Source organism: Tachypleus tridentatus, chromosome 7 (assembly GCF_004210375.1).
Source record: "Tachypleus tridentatus isolate NWPU-2018 chromosome 7, ASM421037v1, whole genome shotgun sequence".
Taxonomy (NCBI): Eukaryota; Metazoa; Arthropoda; class Merostomata; order Xiphosura; family Limulidae; genus Tachypleus; species Tachypleus tridentatus.
In genome coordinates this window covers 153,509,081-153,531,833 of record NC_134831.1, presented here as the reverse complement: position 1 = coordinate 153,531,833, position 22,753 = coordinate 153,509,081, and the positions used below count along the sequence as shown (strand labels likewise).

Below are 22,753 nucleotides of genomic sequence, written 5' to 3'. Positions count from 1 at the left end.
ATGGAGAACTTTAAGCTTCCAGAATCTTCCACAAAATTTTAACAATTTTCCAGGACTTTCAGTGAAAGAATTTTATTTCCAGTAGTTACATACAGTTCATGTGATTGAATATTTTACACAGATTAATTCTCACTTATGAATGTTTTATAACATGATTGAATGTAACTAATCGGTGTCTATTTTTTGTGATTGTACCGAGTTTCAAGTTCTGCATTACATGGCCTTTATATACAAGTTTACTCTGAGTGATACTGGTTATTGGTCACACTGAACTGTTACTCAGTTCGTAAAAGGTCCAAAACATTATAAATAGGTCAGGACTAAGAAAAAATATCTATTATAGGCAGGTAGTCAAAGATATATGATTAACTGTACAATCATACTCTATCTTATGTTTATCATTAACAGAAGTAAAAATGAATTATTTTGTACTCAATTCTAGAATTAAGTTTAGTACAAATATTCAACATTACTTTCAAGTTACACGAATGAGAACAAAAAGTGCCTCTTATGGCCTAATTGTGTGTAGTAATAAACATTACAAACATATTTATTCATTCAAAGAAACCACAAACCCTAATATATCTAACAATACTGACAATAGTTTGTAATTTGTATTTTTTTAAGGTTGACTGCAGTTCATATAAAATCAGTTTTATTATACAATTAAAAAACAACTGTCTTCTGTATAGTTTTGTCTTGAATTTTGTATGCACTATAATCATATTCACAAGGAAAACTGTTATGCTGTTTTAGGATTAGATTTATCTTTCAATTCGTAAATAGTAAATGTACTACTATAATCATTGTTTATCATAAATCATATCTCATCTTATTTTAATAAAGCATGCAAATTTGACTTAACAAATTGTTCTTAAACAAGTCAAGGAAACTGTTGTCAGCATATACTAACTACAAATTTCTCTTATGACAAAAAAAATAAATATATTATTAAGGTGTGATGAACAATATCTTCTTACCATCTTATCAATTTCATCTAGTAAGAAAACTGGATTTTTTGTTCCTACTGTTTTCAGACCCTGTATGATTCGTCCAGGCATGGAGCCGATGTATGTTCTTCTGTGACCTCGAATATCAGCTTGATCACATGCACCACCAAGAGAAATTCTACAAAGGTACCATACCAGTTCTGTGTCTGACACTTACATTAACTGTGTTTCAGTTTTTCAAATTTTCTAATGAATCAGTTTAAAAAGCATATAATTCTTTTGTTAAATTCTATAATAAATACAACAATTTACTAGGACTTTCATTAGCCATAATTTTGCCAAAAAAACCCACCTTGAAATCATATAAAGCATTAAACTAATTAATGAGAGTTTTTCTTCAATAACCAACAGTTAATCATTAACTTAATGGTTTTGAATATTTGGATAAATACTTTTGAATCATTGTAGTTTATTTTAATTTGGACATGTTGCTGTTCACTAGAGGGAGTTATGATATGACACAATGAGTGCATCACATAAGGAATTTAATTTGGAACTTGGGATATTACTTGAATGACTAAAAAAACACTAAATTAGATTAGTTATTGAGTTAGCAAGTGTATTAATCAGTTTGGTTGGATGGTTTATTTGTTGTTTTATAGCACAAAGCAGCTTGGTTATCTGTGCCAAACATCCAGTAAAAAATTAAACTAAAGGTAAAATTAGGAAATTAAGGTAAAATAAAACAAAGTAAAAAAAAGCATAAAACCTATGTTTACATTTAGTCTACAGCATTAAGAGAAAATCTACAGTAATACAAGTTGAAGAGGACTTTCTATAGCATAACTGTAATTATCATAATTTGCCAGAAAGATTAACAGGTAAGAACAAAAAATACCATCAATCACCTGAAGTTGGCCTTTTCAGTCCTGGTTCTGAGTTATTTGATGTTATGGCCATTTTCAAAAAGTAAAGCAATAAAAATTTTAAAAGATTTACAGCAAAATGTTAATAATAACTCACCAGGATGACCAACAGGTAATTCAAACAGCAGCATTAGTCACCTGAATTTGGCCTTTCCTGTCTTGGTTTCGAGTTGTTTGACTTTATGACCATTTTCTAATTTCAAATCGAACTAGATGGACTGTGATTCTTAAAAGGGAATTTAATTGAAAAAGTTCTAATGTATAAATTAAATAACATAAATGACATTAAAATGACTGATGGCCTTTGAAAAACTAAAAACATTTCCAAGGTGGACAGTGTTACTATCACCAATAACACTGTCTAATGTTATGGACAGACTTTGGGACAGAACATGGTGAAAATGGCACCGTCATGAGAGTCATAATGACGGCAAGAAAGTAAAATGTGGTTTACTGTGACCTGAGTATCACACAGACTACACAATGGTGCATCAGTTCCAGATAAAAGAAAATGATGAGTTAAAAAAGCTGTGACCAATGCATTGTTTAGACAGAACAACTTCCTCTTTCCAATCCTTACAGAAGCAAGATGGCCAAAGTCCAAAATAGGGTTTTATTTGGAAAAGTTTGCTGTCACATTGCTCATTCCAAGTCGACTATATGGAACAGCAGTGATAGTGCCAGAGTGGATAGATTTAGCTGCAGTGTTAGCAAGCTCATTCCTGCAAATACCAACATTGCCTGGTATCCAGAAAAACTGGATAGAAGTAGATGTTAAGGAGAAATAGGCCATTTGGTTTTAAATATCAGCAATAACAGGCATGAACTAACATGAAGTGATTCCAGGGCCAGAAGAGAACTGAGTCAGTATAAATAGTGCAATTTGAATACTGCTTAGCTTCTATGTCATCCAGAACAAGTGAAATGGCATACAGTTCAGCAGTAAACACAGGAGCTAAAGAGGGGATTCTGCATGCAACCACTAAACCACAACAAACCATGGCTAAGCCTACACAGTCATCTGATTTTGAACCATCTGTATAAATAGGTGTGGAAGGATGGTTCGAAAGATATTCAGCAAATAACAGACAGTATTTCCAATCAGGAGTATCTGCTTTTCTCAGATGACTTAAAGATAGGTCATATCTGGGGACCGTAAAACCATGGTGAGATGGGCTGACCAGTGGATACAGTAATGTTATCCAAGGACAGACCCAATTCATCCAACTGCGCCTGGATATGAAGGCCAAAAGAAGTTATGACAGGTCGTCTATTCTGAAAAAGTATGGCCCACTGAGGAAGGAAAACACAATCCCAGGTGGGATGCTTTGATAAGGAATGAAGTTTCGAAGCATATAGTGAAGACAGTTGCAAAAGGTGGAAATGCAAAGAAGGTTCATGAGACTCTACATATAAGCTCTGAACTGGGAAAGTGAGGAAGGCCCCAGTGCAGAGCCAAACTTTTGGCAGAACCATAGTCCAGTGATCCATAGTTGAGTTTCGAACGAAGAAGAGTACAATATATCTTTAGCACAGAACATCGATCTGCTCCCCAGGTGGTGGAAGAGAGGACACGAAGGATGTTCAGTGCTCTTGTACATTTGACCCATAGCTGGTTGATGTGTGGTATAAAGGTCAGCATACAGTCAAAGATAAACCCCAAGAACTTTGTCTCGGGGACCACAGACAGCACAACTATGCCGATACATAGTTAAGAATCAGGATGAATACCCCATCAACAGCACAACTGCATGCAAACGGTTCTAGAGAGAGAGAAGTTAAAGTCATTTGCCATGGTCCACCTCAGTAAACGATTGAGGGTAGTCTGTAGCTGCTGCTCAATATACCTCATGTTCGACGACTAACAGGAGATGTGAAAGTCATCAACACAGAGCCCGTTTGCAACAGTAAGAGGGAGTTGTTCAGTAATGGCATTAATCTTTATACTGAAAAGCATGACACTCAAAACACAGCCATGAGGGACTCCAAGTTCCTGTAGAAAATAATGGGAAAGTGTTGAACACACACAAACTTGGAATCTCCAGTCCATTAAAAAGTTTTTAATAAAAATGGGCAAACGGCCACATAACCCATATATACAGAGGTCTTGCAAAATTCCATACCTCCAAGTTGTACCATTAGCCTTCTCAATTTTAAAGAATACCGATACAAGATGTTGTCATTTGAGAAAGACTTCTCTGACAGACGTTTCAAGTCAAATTAGGTGGTCCATGGTGAAGTGCTGTTGTCGGAACCCACACTGGGTGGATGAGAGAAGGTTGTTTGATTCGAGGAACCAAACAAGACGAGCATTAACCATCCTCTCTATGGACTTACAGAGACAGCTCATCAAAGCAATTGGATGGTAGTTTGAATGAATCTTGGAATCCTTCCCAGGCTTTGAAAAAGGTAGGACAATAGCCTGGCACCAAGCATCAGGAAAAACATTCTCATGCCAGATTCGGTTAAAAATAAGCAGAAGAACAGTAAGAGAAGCAGGAGATAGATGGTGCAGTATTTCATAATGAACATCATCAGGTCCAACCAATGAACTGCCAGACCAATGAGAGCCAGTTTGAGTTCCACAGGTGTAAAGGGACGATTATAGTCATAGATACAATCAGCCCGAAAGGAAAGAGGTGTTTGCTCTGCCTGAGTGTTGATGGCTAAGAAGGTAGAGGAAGAAGCAGCAGTGCTAGATACCCAGCAAAAGCTTTCACCTAGAGTATCAGCAATGCTCCAGGTATCAGCTATTTCCTGGCCATCAGAGAGCAAGATCGAGAGGGGGACAGAATTATATTGTCCACTGACCTTTTGAATCTTGTCCCATATGACTTTTGAACTGGTGGTAGAAGATATGCTGGTTGTGAACTTAATCCAAGTTTCCTTATGGCTTTGATGTCTTACCCACCAAACATGTGCATGGGCCTGCTGGAAAGCAATGCGGTGCAAAAGTGTGGGATACTTGTGAAAAGTATCCCAGGCACATTTTTGAGACTTCCGTGCCATGTGGCAGGCAGGATTCCACCACGAACGAGGATATCGTGGAAAATGTGTTGAGGTTTTAGGAATATGCTGAGCAGTTGCTTGTATAATACAGTCAGTTACTGCTACCACACAATCGTCTGTTGATACAAGAGCAGTGGAAGAGTGCCAGTTTGCTAGATCCAGTGGCAAACACAGGGTAGACACATGTTGATCAACCAACAGTGCCACCCCTCCATGTACTCATCCATCACACAGCCTGTCATTTCTGCACAAAGAAAACTGCCAAAAGGTGACTGTGTCAGCAAGTTTCAGAAATGTTTCCTGTAAGGAGAGACATACAGAATGGTAGGAAGCAATCAATGTTTTGATGTCATCCAGATTAGAACATAAACCTCAACAGTTCCATTGTATCAAGGTAGCCATTTTTATTGATGTATAGGTGAATTAGGTGGAGAACCCTTCTCTTTATGATCATGTCTTTTTTTCTTTACTGTCTTTATTCAACAGAGGTCTATGGACCTCCATGGATCCTGCCCAAGGTCAATTGAGCAGGTCTTTGCTGTTGGAAGAGAGTTCCAGCAACTAAGGATTTGAACGAATGATTGTTTTGCATTGTGGGGTGAAAGAAGAAGATGTATCCAAATGCCTGTACCCAAAACCAAAGGAAGGGAATCTTTGGATTTTCGGAATCTATGGAAGGGACAGAGATGAGTGTTGAAGTTGATTTATCAACCATTTTAACCATGGAGGTCAAAAGACTTTTCATTTGTTTGGAGAACAATTCTTTTGGAGGCACAAAGAGATCCATCTGCACTTCCAGTGTAATAGTGGAGTGGAGTGCAGCAGTATATGTCTGAGATGAAGTGGTTGACAACAACTTGCAAGCCTCAGGATAAGTAATGTTATGAATCGTTTTAGGGCAAGAACGAAAATAGGATGGGTGAAAGCCATTGCAATTGATGCAATGAGAGTCCGTTTCACACTCGTAGGCATCGTGGTCCATGCCACCTCAATGAGCATACGTCAAGGAACCACGACATGATGTCTTCGAGTGACCAAACCGCTGACACTGGAAACACTGGAAAGGGTTTGAAATGTATGGCCATACTCTGCAATTAAGATAACCTGCCTTGATGGTTGCAGGCAAACATGGTAACGTAAATGTGTGAATGAGGACATTAGTCAGCACCATAATTCCATCTTTGCGAGAGAAGATATGCCTCACTACAGAAACTCCTTGGATGGAGAAACCAGCAAGAATCTCTGACTCTGGAATGTTTTTCAAATCCCTCTCAACAATAACTCCTCATGATGAATTCAAAGTACCATGAGGTGTAACCTTAATAGGTATATCCCCAATTGCCTTTGAATGAAAGAGGAGTTCACTGTGCTGAGATGTGGATGTTTCCAATATTACACCAGATCAAAGCTTCTTTACTGTCTTTGGAAAGCCAGCAAGTCCCTCTAGTCCCTTCTGAATGAAAAAGGGAGACATTTGCCCAAAAGGTTTGTCTGAAAGTGAACGCAATATAAGAAAATGAGGTACAACAGGTAGTACAGATGGTGAGGATTGCTGCTCAGAACCTTCAAGACATGGTTATTTACCTAGACACTGTTTTTTCACTATTGTATTAAGATTTTTAATTGGTGAATCCATAATGAAAAAAGGAAAATTTCGGTGCCCACTGACCCCACCCACCATGAAGCTCTATGAGGGGATGCACTACAATGTCAAACAAGAGTACTGCAGCAATGCCAGGATTTCGTGAGCACTATACCCAAACACAAGCTTCAGATACAATGTACATAACACCTGTTGAGAACATTCAACACTGGTACTTGGGTGACCCTAGTCCAAGTGGACCAGCCGACTGACCCAAGGGCCACCCCAAGGCTGCCCATCTACGGCAATTCAAGGCAAAAATGGTGTGTTATGGTTGGACCCCTCAACCACCAGGATCCTATCCTCCCCTTCAAGGGTTGCCACACACAGCAAACATGTGGGTAAATGTTTAGATCCCAAAGGAGATAAAATGAAAGAACAGAACCTTCCCTGTGAGGTCCCCTCACCACGTACATGAATCCACACCGAGGGGTAATCAGTTTGACTGATGCTTCAGTTGTACCAAGTGATTAGCATTATTTTTGAAGTAAGGTGAATTTTTAAAACTTACTGTACATGCTCATTAACCCTATCTGCACAGGCAACATTTACTGCACATATCATGAAGTTTTAATGGCTTACACTCAAATTTTATTAAACTACTCTTTGTTTATGTTGTTATAATTAGTGTAGTATAAAATCAGAGCTAATAACCAATATTTTAATAGTATAAAAGTTTTAAGTTCTTTATTTTATAAAATGTTATATAAAAAATCCTGAACTTCCTCTTGTATGGCACAAATCAACATTTTCGGTAGGCATCCCATCTTTTCTATTTTATTCACCACTCCTCCAATAAGTAATAAACTTAATGTAAATCACTCAGTATAAAATCTTCATTGCTCAGATAAACCAAAATTTTTATAGCTGTCAGCTTTATTAGATTACAGAGCCATCAAATAGAAAACCAGACTCCTCTTGCCATAACAACATGTCACTTCTTCTCTTTCATGATTTGTTAACAGTTCTCTCTTACATTTAATTTTATATTATCTATAACCAATATTAAGCCAAGATTTGTGTCCATCAAATAACATATTAGTTAGTGTTCTGAACAAAGAATTGTTAATTTCTCATTTTATACAAAATTCCAGAGGAAAGATAACAACTACTTGGAAGTAACTTGTCCCATAATTAGAAAGCAAAGCCAGAAAAATTGTGACAAGTAGAAAAAATTGACTGATTTTTCATGTTACTATTCTATGTTCTTTGGTGCATCATGTTATTATATAAAAATTATTTTGTGCATTATTAGCATTGGTGTAAAAAAGCAAGGACAAGCATCACTTTAAAATGTAAAAATATGGATATATTTGGGTTAGTTAAGGTTAGATTAGGTAAACTAAATAAAAATATAATAAAATGTTTCATAAGACACACACACTCAAGCAGCTTATGGTTAATGTAATTCTATAGCATAATATGAGCTGCACACATTTTCCAGTTAATTTACAGCTTATAAAGGTGCAAGGAGTAGTTAGATATGGTCCAAAGGGCAATAAAACACTACAACTTAATTATAAATAAATGCATACTATTACAACTTTAAAGCTACTTAGGAAAAACAAATGCTGTTTCATGTCACAAACTGAAGTCATTCTAGAAAAAAGAGGAGGGTAATTTAGATTTATTTGGATTTGTTTTTGATGATTATGGTGTCTGTGAAATTGACCAACCTTGTATAGAGTTAGTGTAGAAAAAATACATAAAATATGAAGTTTTACTGAAAAAAAAAATTGAAAAACTTAGGAGGTTTTTAGAGATTATAAAGAGGAAATTTAAGAATTTTGAGATAAAGAAACTATTTTTAATCTTAATATGAAAATTGCTTTTGCAAACTAACTTCAAAACAAATACCTAATATATTACCATCAAATCTTTTTTTAGCTTATTAAAAATATTTCACTAAAATATACAATTTTTTTGTATGCAAAAGACTTATAATGTTTACCAAAAGACTGGCAAATTTTGTAAAGATATACACACTATGTTAAAAGTTATGAAAACTTTAAATGAGCACAAAGAGGTAATGTGGTCACTCAAATTAACCAAGTCCATATTGAGAGAGTTAAGTGGACTAGACAATGGATTATTTTTTTCACTCAATACTTTAAAATAACCAACTCAACAAGGGAAACTGTTAGAGCACTGGTGTTAGAAATGCAACTGTTTTGACAAAAAATAAAATGAAAAAAATTGATGCTATACTTCAAGTTGAATTCTTTTATGTACCACTGTTTTCTTTGTATGAAAGTAGTATTGTGGAATATTTTCTTAACATTTTAATTTGGACATTTGTATTATTAACTTGAAAGAGTTTAAATTTGATGAGGTAAGCATGTGATATCTAGAATTTTCTTGAGATTATTAATGAAATTATTTGAAGAGTACAAAAATATGAGTTACACTATAGTAAGTTGTTGGATCAGTTATTAAATCAGTGTGTTTTACAGAGTTTGTCTGTTACTTTACTTTTGTGAATCTTATACTTATGTTTCAGCAAAGAACAAGAAATACAGAAGAAGACAAAGTTACTAGCATTATTTGTGAACTAAAGCTTACCATTCATTGAATTTACAGAACTTGCAGTAGAAAAAAATTAATAAAATGCTATTGGAAAAACACTTGTATACTTACTTGATAAAAGTTGAGATGTCTTAATATATGTAAATTTTCAATATATCTTTCACTCGGAAACAAAAATGTTTTACAACAAATAAGATTCCTATGTTGGCTAAGGCTAAATAAAAATACAGTGTACAGTGAAGGATATAAAACAGTAAATTAAGAGTTCTGTGTTTAAGATGTAAAACTAAGTTTTTACATTTCATTTCTAAAACTCTGTTAAAATGTCTATGAACTGTTTAAAACAAATCACCACTATTAATAAACCTAAACTTATGTTACTCTGAATTAGAAAAATTAAAGTAGTACCAATAGTTCATCTGAAGGTTTTTAAATTCAGTTATAAACAACCCCTTAAAAAAGACCAACTTGAACAAAATGTCAATTCTGTTTTTCAGAACATAATGATTTCTTCATTTTATTTCTTAAAGTTAGCAAAAATATTTCCCTCCTATTAAAAACAGTATTATAAATCATAAATGTGAGCTTATGCTAATTTTTAATAAAAACATTATAATCTGTACCAATATTTAAAAGGCTTTTGAATTCACTTCAAAGCAACTCCTTAAAATAAAGAACTTGATCAAAATTTCTAAAAGCTAACTTCATACACAGAAGTTCTGTCAAATGGACCAACCTTATAGTGTACATTTCATAATCTGTTTACAGAATTAGATTCAAAATTTAACAAGTTTATTATCAATGTATGACAATATATTTAGCATAAAATATTACCCAAATTTTAATATCTTGATTTCAAAATAAAATATTTTAAAAAATTCTTCTTTCATTGGTCACCCATTTATATTTTGTAACTTGAACAATATACTGATTTTACAATGTCTAACTAATTGCACACAACTACACCAAGAGAAAAAGGCAAATATAAATTAGAATCTTCTACTTTCTAGACCAGTCTATGCTAAGATATAAATAAATCTGTCCAATCAATTATACACTAAACATACCTATCAGAAGGATGTGTTTATAACCAACATAAAGAGAATATTTTTATATACAGAACTAATATGCTTGTTTATTTAGTTTTGGTGGATATATCAGTATTTAACAATAAAAGCTTGGTATGTGTTGAATAATGTTATCATTTCAAGCAGCAATGAAATTTGTTTAACCTAGGTACAGCTTAAGAAATAAGTATGGTTACTGGCAGACATCCTCAATGTCTAATATTAGTATTAAATTTCTTGTTTAATACATATCTTTTTTATTTATTGTAATGTATTTTTAACAACAGCAAATAAAATTTAGAAAACAATTTATTAATTTAGACATGAAAACTTAAAATTAACTTTCTCACCATAGCCATCTGCTTCTGTGCACATCTCACGGTTTTAATGAATTATATTCAAAATGTAATTAAACTACTTTCTTTTCATGACACACCAATAAATATAGAATAATAATATAGCTAAAACTTCATATTTTAATAGTATACAAGTTTTAAGTTCTGACTTTTATAAGATAATATAAAAAAAATCCAGATTTTTCCCAATTGTCAGATGTGTGATATTTCCTTTCTAGGCATTCTCTCTTAATTTATTTATCACCCCTCAAATATGTATGAAATTTAACACAAATTATTTATTATATTATCATCATCCATAAAGCAAGGCATAATGTTATAGCCTTCAATCTTATTTGGACATAGAACCATGAAATAAACAACCAGATCCCTCTTGATACACCTATTTTCACATCCTCTCATTCAGAAACTGCCAATAGTTCTCCCTAACACTCAATACTATATTATTTATAATCAATAGAAAGCCAAGGTTTTCATCTATAAAACAATGTATTATATTACCTCATTTTCTCACGTTATTATAGTGTGTTCTCTTGCATTTCAACTTTCATTCTCATGGGAAACATCCAGTTTAGTTGAATTCCTAAAACTTCTAGTTTTGTTGTCAGAAATACAGAAAAACTGTGATAGTTAAGGGACACTGTCTGCTTTTCTCACATTATTATAGTGTGTTCTAAGGTGCATTATTTAATCATATAAATTATTTAGTGCACTTCATTTATTAATATTAAAAAGTAGGGTTAAGTGTCATCAACATCATCAGGAAACTACTTTTTCTTGTTTTTCATGCATGTTTTTTTTATTTATCATTATAAAAGTAACTAAAATGTAAAAAAGGGAATTTTTAAGGTAGTTAAATTTAAATTAGGGAAAAGAAATAACAGCATTATTCCACAAGGTATGTCTATGATCAACTCATGCTTGAGGTAATTTGACAGTATAACGTCAGTTGCATTATGTATTTTATTTCATGTTTTTATTTCATTGTGCATCAGTGATTTTGCTACATTTAGTGTTAGGGTAGAAAAAATAGAAGAATATTACCAAAACAAACTTTTTGCATATACTTCTAAGGTTTTAGGGGTTATGCAAATGAAATAAAGGCTTTGTTAATTCAGAGACAATTCTTCAGTAAAAATACATGAATAAAATATTTCATTTTTATGTATAACATACTTGTAATGTTTAATAAATAGCTTGCCAAATTTTTTGAAGACACAATTAGTACTTTTTAAGTTATAATGTGTATAGCCTTATGGTTTTATGGTGGTTATGAGGATGGCTAAGCTGACCAAGCTTGAATGCACAGGGATAAGGGAAAACTATAAAATATTTTGTCAAATAACTGAGAAAATGATACTGAAACACAAAATACCTGTGAAACTCTCGTCCAAGAGACTTAGCAATAGATCGACCTACACTAGTTTTTCCAACACCAGGGGGCCCAACAAAACATAAGATTGGGCCTTTCAAAGACTTTCTCAATTGTCTGACAGCCAAATATTCTAAAACACGTTTTTTTAGCTTTTGCATCCGTAGTGGTCTTCATCCAAATCTTTTCTATATCAAAAATTACAATTATTAAGCCAAACATTTCTCAAGAAAATTCAATCTTAAATAAACTTGTTTCAAAAGAAACCTTGCTAATATTTATGTGTACATTTTATTTTGTTGGGAAAAATCAAAAGTATCTAAAAGGGACACTAATACCATTGATAAAAATCTTTCATTACAGACTTCTTTAAAAGACTGATTCATTCTGTTCTCCAGAGTTATTACATTCTAAGCATCTTTAACTCTTAAAGAGCATAAGTATATAAACACTGCAAGATTTTATTCAATACATAAATTTAAAAATAAAAATATTACCTATTGCATTAACTTTTATTACATTTATTTTAAAATTTGTTAGAACTAGGCATGTGATAGCTAACAACTGGCTGATTCTAGTAATGTTTAAAATTAATCTTCATTAAGATGTCTACTCAAAATAAATTTACTCAAATAATATCTCACCGGGATTTAGTAATGTCCACGACTTCAGAAGAAATTTTGGACCACGGTAATTCTGTCATTAGCTCCAAATAATTCCTATTAAAATAATGACAATGTCTTAAAAGCTTAGTAAAAAGGTAAGACAGAAATAAAGAAAACTATGAAGTATTTAGTCTAGATTTTAATTACATTTTAATGTCTAAATATTAAAAAAATAATCCTTGCAATCTTGCCTACACCAAACATCTACAGAGACTTGAAAATTTTATATGCAAGTTGTTTTTACATTCAAATTAATAATACTGCTGAATTTCTCTAGAATTAATTATAAAATCTAATTACATACTAAACTTTAAAATTAATATTCTCTTTACTGTTTTATTGTATCATGCTTCAACACCTAAAGAAATGCATACAAATAATTAAAAAAAAGCTGCTTGTTACTTTGAACAGGTTAATGTAGATAATGGTTAAAAGAAGAAGATAACTGTTATACATAAGGCATTTGTTACAACTGTAAGAAACTAACAAATAAAAGTATTAGACAAACTTTGATCTAAGAATACCAAACAAAAAACTTCCTTAGATAAAACTGATGTTTTCATCTGCTATGTGTAAGGTTAACTTCACTTCAAAGAATCACATAAACAGTTTTATTAATAATGTATCTGTAAAATAATCATCTACTAAAAATATGTGAATGCTGGTAAAATACAAATAAAAGGCTATTCAAAGGTATTTGGTGAAATTAGATTAAGGGTATGTAGAGGTATTTGTTTTTTATTAAGTTAATAATCATCATATCATAAAAGATCAATCTATGGTTAAACAAATACTAAATACATCAAAATAATTTCCTTAGTCACAAAACTTGAGATATCCATCAAAAGAGTTCTAATTTACTGACTGTTCTCCCTTGAACATTTTCATGACATCGTGATAAATACTTCATTTATCAAGCAGTATTTAAAACAACTTTAATATTCTAGACAACAGGATTTTGTAAGTTCAATCAACTGAAACAATACAGTGGTTATTTTGGTCCTTACTACGACTGCTATGTGTTTATGTGACTGACTTTAGTTATCACTCAACTATACACATTCATTTGACCTAAATGTTAAGAGAAACTTTAACTTGTTTAACAAGGAAATTCAAACACACAAAGTTGTTTATGGTTGCTCACGAATTCAACAAATACCATGATAATAAACTTATCTTATTTAATGGACTCAAAACCTAATTGTTTCCATACAATTTCACAACTTAATACACAAGAAAAATACAGAACCAGTCACTGATCTATTACAAAAGTAATGATCTACACAAATTGTTAAATTTTATACTTAACTTTATCTAACTGAATTAACACTATTTCATATTACTTATTCACAATAATTATGATAATTGTCTTGCAAATAAATATATAAAGTAAATGAATAGATGCAACAGCTAAATAAGTGCAAAAAAGTTATACTATATTTCCTAACCCTCAAAAAATAAAAACATAACTAGAATATGGAGAAACAATTGTAAACTGAAATCTTCCTGACCCCTTACCTTGTCATAGCATGTTCTGGCATATGTGGTGGCATTTTTTTCAGTCTCTATAAATAAAAGGTTTAAACAGTTTTATTATTTTAATATTATACAGTAGTTCTCATGCTAAAAATATAAATAAAAATATAGAACAAGCTCTGATCTTAAAAACATGCATCATTAAAAGTATTATTGGTATGTGAAAATATATATATATTTTAAAACTCAAAAGCAAGCCAAAACAAAAACAAATTAAACAAAAAATGTTGCTTCAACTGAAAAGATCCCAGGGCACAAGCTATATTTTGTTTGTTATAACCAAAAACAAGCCAAAACAAAAAATGTTACACTAATTTAAAGGAACCCAGGGTACAAGCTATAATGTAGGATACAAAATGTACCCTAGGTTTTGGAGGTAACTGAAAAAGTAGGACCAACATTGCTGTGGAAACACACCATCTATCAGTCTAAACTTCCATTTGCCAATCTCACATAAAAAAAAATAAAGGATTAGCAACAGAAACAAGGAGAGCAAGACGTAGGTGCTCAAGCCCACAACATCCCATATCTATATCACCCTTCACTGCCTGTAGACAGTTGTGGGAAGGTGACTGCTCTCTGAAAGAAAGAAGAAAAAATAATTAATTGAAAAATAAGAATAATAAGATACTACCATTTGGGGGTAAGTTAAATAAACTTACCTGTTGAAGTTAGCATTCAAGCACCTTTTATGGTAGAAAAGCACTTATTGGTAGCCAAGTAAATGAATCATACTACTATGAAGTTATATAAACTAACTAGTATAACTTCCAACCACCACCCATTAAATCTAATGTAACTATCAAACGCAAACACAAATAAACGTGGCAGGGGTTTAGTTTGGAGAGAGAGAAATCAGAAGAATTCTCTCTCCAACTGGGGTGTTCAGGAACGTTGTGGTTCCTCTTCTTCCCCTTTCGTGGAAGGTTATTGAATTTAGCTTTTTTTTTATTTAAATAATTTTTTAAACTCTTTTTTGGGTAAAGGAGTAAAGTTTTAGTAGTATTCGTGAACGAGGCACAGGTAGCACCGGAGAAAACGGTCACATTCCGCCCCGAAAGGCAGTTGTTACGGTAAATGTGAACATAAATCTAAACGACCCGATTCGGGGCATGGCAATAGTTGCCTTGGCTGGGATCTAAAGATCCAATGCCTAAGTTTTTGCTGTGGGGGGAAACAGGAGTGCCCTGAGAAAAACCCACTTTCACAGGACAGGTGCCGAAAGTTTTACCTGTCCTCTGCCCGAAACCTGAAAAAGAAAAATATATAAATGAGTTTTGCCCTTTAAGTGTTTTGTTGTGTGATTTGTGATTCTTGAAATATGTTGTATGGTAAAATAAATTTGGTTGGTGCACTGGTTAATTTACAGAGTGATGCAGTTAGTCTGTTTCTGTTTTCTGCTTTTAAATTGTATTTGTGTGATATTTCTGTTAGTCTATTTCTTAGTGTTTGTAAGTTGCTTATTTGATGTATATAGTTTACTGGAGTGAATGATGGTAGACTGAATGCAGATCTTAGTATTTTATTTTGTTGAACTTGAATTTTCTGGAGTGTGTTATTTGACATATTATATGTGACTTGACATCCATACTCTATTAGTGGACGGATGTAAGCCTTGTATATTTGTATAATGGTATTTGGTGAGCATTTCGAGTGTTTGCTGGTTAAAGTCATTAGGTGTGAAATACATTTTCTAATTGATGAGTGTATGTTGTTAACATGTTTTTTCCATGTTAGTTTTGTGTCGAAAGTGATGCCAAGGAATGTGATGTTTTTATTCATGTTAATGGGCGTATTTCCAAGTGATAATTTTATTTTTTCTAGATATTTTCTTTGTTTTTTTAATTTCCTGTAAAAGGTGATTGCTTGCATTTTGGTTGGATTTAAAACTACTCTCCACTTGTTACTCCAGGTCGAGACGTTGTTCAGTGATTCTTGCACGCGAGACATGGCCATCACTGGGTTTCTGGAGGTGCTCCAGATAGCGATGTCGTCTGCATATTGTGAATTATGCATGTATGTTAAATTGGGGAAAGGTATGTCACTGCTGAAAATAATGTATAGTAGTGGAGAAAGGACTGATCCTTGGGGCACTCCTGCAGTTATATTGAATGATTTGGATATAGTTTTATTGACTTTTACTTGTGCTGTTCTATCTGTTAGGAAGTTTGATATCCATTTAACTATAGTAGGGTTTATTTTTAGGTGAGTTAGTTTGTATTTGATGGCATTGTGCCATACGCTATCAAATGCTTTATTGACGTATAGGAATACACCAATGGTAACTTGGTTGTTGTTAAAAGCTTTGTAGACTGATTCGGTGAGTCGTATGCGAGGTGATCTGTTGTTTGCCTGTTTTTCCTGGAGGCATTTTGGGTTTCTGAAAGGATATTATTTATTTCACAAAAGTAGAGAAGAAGGTTGGAGATTACCCTCTCCATCAGTTTGCCAAGGCAGCTTAACAGACTGATGGGACGAAAATTATCTGGATTGGTCCTGTTGGTTTGTTTTTTTGGGATCGTGGTTATGATGGCTTTTTTCCAAGTGTCGGGGTAATATCCTGTTGTTAATGAAATGTTCATGATGTTTGTGAGGTGTTGTAATAGGAGAGTAGAGCTTTTCTTAAGAATAATGTTTGGTATTTGGTCATGTCTGGGGGAAGTGTTTTTCAGGTTTTTAATATTAATTTTTAGTTCTGTGATGGTAATTTTCCTGTTGATTGAACTTGAGTATGTTTCCAATGTCTCGCCAGGGAATTGTGATGTGAATGAAGTTGTTGACATGATGTTGATGTTGTGTGTCAAAGTCGACTGAATTTAGGTTGCTGAAGGAGGATTTGTAGTAGTCAGCAACTAGGTTGGCTTTCTCTATGTCCGTCCTTGCGATTTTATTGTTGTGTGTGATATGTTGTAGCATGTTATTTGTGTTTTTGTCTGAAGAAATACTCTTGAATTTTTTCCAAAATTCTTTTGGATTGTTTTTGATTTTTTCTAAGTTTTCACAGAAGTTTTGCCAATTAGTTTCTTTTGCTATTTTAATTTCTTGTTTAATTTTTGCATTTGTTCTGTTAATCTGTGTTTTGATAGTTGGATCACGTGTTATAAAATGTGTTCATCTTAATTGCCTGCGTTTGATTATTAGTGCATGAACTTCTATTGTTACAGTCCATTGATTATGTGAGTGCTTTCTCCTTGTTTTAGGGATTGTGTTTTTTATGGCTTTATGTATGGCTTCTGTAACTTGATTTACATAGTTGTCTAATTCTGTTTTGTTGTTAGCATGTTCAATTGGATGGGGTAGATATGAATCTAGTGAAGCATTAAAAGTGAGCCAATCTGTTTTGGTGTAAGTGTACGCTGAGGGAGTCACGTACGCCACAGCAAGGTGGCGCGGGTGAATTATACAGGAAATGGGGAAGTGGTCACTTGTGATTTCAACATGTACTCTGAAGTCAGAGATTCTGTTTACTGTGTCCTTGGGGCTATGATGTAATCAAGTACATCATATGAGCCGTTGGCAACTGAAAAGTGTGTAGGTGTGTGGTCGTTTATTAGGTGCATTTTGTTAATAGAAAGAAAATTTTTTATACACAACCCTCTGTGTGTGTTTCTATTTCCCCTTAGTTCTGTGTGTGGAGAATTAAAATCCCCAATGATGATTGGTTTTGGTTTATGATTAACACATTTCTGTAAGAAGTTAATGTCAATCTCTTTAGTGGGTGAACAATATATGGCTAGAATTGGGATTGTTAGCTGGTTGTTAAAGTGTATATTACAAAAAATGGTTTCATTTATGTTTGATCTAAAAGAATCTTCTATTGAGATTAGATGTGAGATTTCTGTATTAAAGCTATTATACCTCTATTGTTTTCTGAGTAAGGTATGCTGTGTGTGATAAATCCGGGGATTGTGGTATTTTGTTTCTCTGTGCAAAGTGTTTCTGAGACGATGATGATGTTGGCGTTTATATGTTTGTTTATGTTGTAGATTTCTATTCTTTTATCTTTGAGGTTTCCCTGGCAATGTAACTATCATGCTCTAAACAAGCCTTTATATGCAGTGAGGTATACATCCACATAAAGTAGTACCAAGTTGTTAAAAGACCTTATTCATAACTAAAATTAATTATAAATTTTTATTTAAAGTTTCTTTACTAAATCTGTTTACTAATAATTTTTGTATCAGTATTTGAACATTACTAAAAAACTACTGTGATTTATTACAAATTTTACAAAATCTGAATAATTATGATGTTATAATACTTATAACAGAATGGTATGGTACATTACTATTAAAAGAGAGTAAACCATAAATTGAAAAGGTAAAATATTTTCTTTTATCAAAAAATATTTATATTGATATCCCTATCTATTATTTTAATTTCTAAATGTAAACAATGTGCTTCTGTATTAGATATTGAAGCATTTTCAATTCTAATTATAGTGTTAATAACATTATTTCAGGATTTTTTATACTAATTAAATAATCTCTATATTTGTAAGTTAAAGGAAAAATATTTGGGTTTATGTAATTTTCAATAAACCTGTTCTCATAAAAGTAAAAATATAAATGTGGGTCCTACTTCTGCAGTCATCTCCAAAACCTAGAGTACATTTTATATCTTACATTATAGCCTGTATCCTGAGATCCTTTCAATTGATGCATTTTTTTTTTTTTTGTTTTTGGTTATAACAAACTACACACACACACAGTATTCTTACTTAATTTACTCTAAATAAAATTAAAATGAAACCCTAACTATGAACAACTGGAAACATTATAAAAAATTAATCTAACTAATTGTAATATTTTATTAGTTTTTTATTACACATTTTTATTCAAGTTTTTTTTATCTATGCACTAAATACAGTATATTCAAGAATGATAATTAAAATAAAACAATTTTCAGTTTTATCTGAGAAGTTTATCTCATATGACAAAGCATTTGATGGAACACTGTTTATGTAATATGTATTTTCTATTAATCACAATTTTCATAAGACAGATGTAATACATAAATATTTTAGTCAGGAAAAAAAAAGTTAAGAATGATAATTAAAATAAAACAGTTTTCAGTTTTATCTGAGAAGTTTATCTCAAATGACAAAGCATTTGTTTGAGCACTGTTTATGTAATATGTATTTTCTATTAACCACAACTTTCATAAGACATATGTAATACACAAGTATTTTAGTCAGTAACAAAAAGTTAAAAATAAACATGAAATGATTCATATCAAACAAGTTAATTTTATATAATAACTTGTTTCTTTGTTGTTAAGCACAAAGGGCTATTGTGGCCATCACAAGTACAAAAACAAGATTTTTAACATCATATGCCCACAGGCTTACCACTGAAGGTACTACATGAGAATAGCTTTTTTGAAGTGATAAACAGTTTTGCATTCAGTATGGCCATATGTGAATCAAGCACCACAAATTTAACCACAAGAGTCGATGATTTCAAAATGTTAATAAAACAAGTTATTAAATTAATGCTATAAACAGATATTATATGTATTAAATCTAATTCTGACTGAGCTTTAGTTTTATTTTTTTTATTAGGGCAACAAGCAAACAAACTTTATTATTATTAAACTAGTATCACAAAAAAATAAATTATCTATTCTGACATGTTGCTTTATAGGGACTTTCATGAAATCAAGCTGATACATCTTTTTCCAATATAACAGAATAGGCTCATAACAGTATATATGCCAAAAGATGTATAGTCCAGTTTGGGAAAATTCATTGAAAATTTCTGTTGGAAAATGGTTCACAAATGTTAATGTATGTAACACTCAAGTTGATCTCAAATATTATAACTTCAAATGAAATTTGGTGCTTATGCTAGCCAAGGAGTATGACTGAACTTATTGTTATGCTCTTTAAATTAATATCAGATAAAAGAAGTGAAAGGAATTGTTGCATTGTCAACTTAAAAAAAGCCATTGTGCATCAGGGGGATGTAAACAGCATTATAAAGTGAATAGGATTGGCATAAGGATCAGGTACTCTCTAAAAATTATTCATCTCTTAAAAAAAAAATTCAGCTTTGAGAACATTTCACAACAAACACAATGCCAGCAGAGTCAAGTACCTAGAAAAGGTTGTGTTGCATCTGTTGAATCATCAATAAGAAAAGAGCATCATGTGAATCATCAGATCATGTAGCATGCCTTCATTCATTCATTATTCATATTTTGCTCTTTGAGCACCACTAAAGTAATACCTTGCAGCTGTATCTGTGACAAGTAGTTTTTGGACTGGTGGTTATTTGCCAAATGACAGTTAGTCAACTGAGTTACAATCTACTTTGTTCAGTTATAAGCAGATGGCAGACACAGTTTTTATGTGGCCAAGATAGTGCATTCAATTACTATTGTTGATAAACACTGATGGTAGCCAGTAAAAATAAAATCTATAATACACTCCTGTTATCACATCTATTATCACATCCCTTTGAAACAGGAAAATTTCTGCTCTCACAAAGTAACTGAGAGACTAAGACTAACTGTGATGTGGCTACATAAACAAGATTCAAGCAGTCATCTGGTCCATCAGCTGACTAGTTCACTTATAAACTGCAAATAAATGAAGTGTTGAGTGGAGAAGTGGGAGGCTAAAAAAGTATCTAATCAGTGTAACAAACAAATCAATCTATATATTAATACTGTGCATTATAGCAAATTTATTAACAAAAACTAGTTCAACACATATTACTCAAAACTGAGCTTATTGTGAACTTCACAAAACAAGATTACACGATACTTTGAAATTTAAGTAATTATCTTACCTGTAACTCCTTTACTGCAACCTTCTGAACATGAGCTGGCATTCCAGCAGCTCTATAAATTACAGAGAAAAAAAATCAAGAAAAGGCTAGATTACTATACAAATTTACTGCAAAGAGCTGGGGTCACAAATTTGTTCATTATTGCAATTAATTTTAGTAGGTACAAGATGTCCTCATAATGTATTTATTAAGGAAAATAACATTTCTTCTTTACTTTGGAACTGCAATGAATAATTTTAACTAAGTTAACACAAGAAAATTGTAATTGTTATTTGGTCAGAAAACTAAATCAACAAGAATTTTCTTCTAATAGTTAGTGCCAACATCTTATGTTTTAAAGGTGTTTTTGAAATATTTAATAGGATAGATAAATCTGTCAACATACTTTAACAACTACAAGTATCAAACTAATTACTTAAGAAACTCATTAAACATTCATTGTGCAGACACATTCAAGTTGTGTGAAACACATACAAGTTATAAGTGTACAAAACAGGGTTAATTTTGACTGTTAAATGACTATTAAATGTATGAGATTTCAAAATATAAGTTTCTTCTTGAAAAATTTACTCAAAAGTGGACAAAGTGTTCCTTTAAAACAGTATGAAAGACAGCAGAAGATAATGTAACTTGAAAAACATCACAAGGCTATAGTAATTACTAGCAAGACTGTCCTTTGAAAAAGCTATCAAAATATGAGTAAGTAAGTTGCCTCTTTAATGAAACCTTTGGTAACAGTAGTTGGTAAATTGTATTTGCAGAAATAAAATCTGAAGTATCTGAAGAAAAGGTGTATTACTGCAGTAAACAAAAGAAAGAAAGAAAGAAGGCAAATCACGATCTTAATCTAAAATGGAAAAGTTAGATAAGTATATAGTGTATCTTACAACAACAAACTGAAGGCACAGCAATCAGTATAATTTTTACACTGAGACAATTCTTAAAAATAATCTTAAAATTCTGTAGAAGTGCCTTAGACTCCTATAAAAGAAAAGGGTGATAAAAAAAGAGGACAAAAATGACAGAATTTACCAGTATACACTGAACAGGAAAAAAGTTAAAAGCTATCATAGGTACAAGTAATGTGATGTTTAACTCTACAACATGAAAGAGGTTCCTACTGGTTTCTGCTATTTCCAAGAACAAATCTCCAACAAATTAGAGTCACAGAATGGCAAAAAAAAGCAACAAAAAAACAACATAACTTTTATTTCTAACAAATTCAACTAAATTATGTAGATTCTTGTTTTGTTATGTAACTGGTATCCAGGATTTTCATTGTGTAATATTGCACCTGATGATGATGGAGCTTTCTGACAAACCACTTTACTTATTTTTTAAATAAATAAATGAATACAACAATTTTAACTTTACAAATGCCATAATAAATTACGCAATGAGAAAAAATCGAACAATGTTCATTTTTCAACAATAATAAAAACAAATATTCAACAAAAATGCACTGCTATCAGATTTGTTGTTTTGTGTAATACACTGGATGGGCCAAGTAAATATGAATAAATGAACCAACTTGGTTTATGAATTGTAAAATATTAGTTTATTTCAAAACATAATCAGCAGTTTTAATGACAGTATCAATAAAAATGTAAAAAAAATGTGAAAGTCAAGCATACAGTGTGTTGAGTGTTGTTTTACAAGGAATAATTATTAAGGCTTTTAACTCTTTCAGCATGGGCTCAGCCCCAGGATCACCATTGTAACAATGTTGTGGTTGTTTTTGTTTTCATGTTGTAATATTTAAATTAGTAAGTGTATGTTCATGAAATTTAGCAGATTAACAGTAAACATTACAATGCTTTCATATGCAAAATATCAAAATGTTTTCTTAAGTCTAATAGTTTGTTAAGCAACGTTTTCTCATGCTCTTCAAAAAGTTTCATATTTCACAT

The 22,753-nt window shown here is 32.1% G+C and overlaps 1 protein-coding gene and 1 long non-coding RNA gene across 14 annotated transcripts in view; one reads left to right on the top strand and one right to left on the bottom strand.

The window, feature by feature from the left end:
* LOC143256930 (lon protease homolog 2, peroxisomal-like) overlaps window positions 1-22,753 on the bottom strand; it is a 106,570-nt gene that overhangs the window by 29,548 nt on the left and 54,269 nt on the right. The window contains 6 exon segments of the mRNA XM_076514818.1: window positions 981-1,128; window positions 11,852-12,011; window positions 12,014-12,036; window positions 12,493-12,567; window positions 14,032-14,078; window positions 20,844-20,895. Of these exon segments, the coding sequence (XP_076370933.1) occupies window positions 981-1,128; window positions 11,852-12,011; window positions 12,014-12,036; window positions 12,493-12,567; window positions 14,032-14,078; window positions 20,844-20,895 (505 nt within the window).
* The window catches only part of LOC143256934 (uncharacterized), a 496,333-nt gene continuing 490,714 nt past the window's right edge, over window positions 17,135-22,753 (top strand). For all 13 annotated transcript variants that reach the window (XR_013031615.1, XR_013031625.1, XR_013031626.1 and 10 more), the window contains exon 1: window positions 17,135-17,225. This is a non-coding gene — a long non-coding RNA (uncharacterized LOC143256934). The remainder of the gene's footprint in view (window positions 17,226-22,753) is intronic.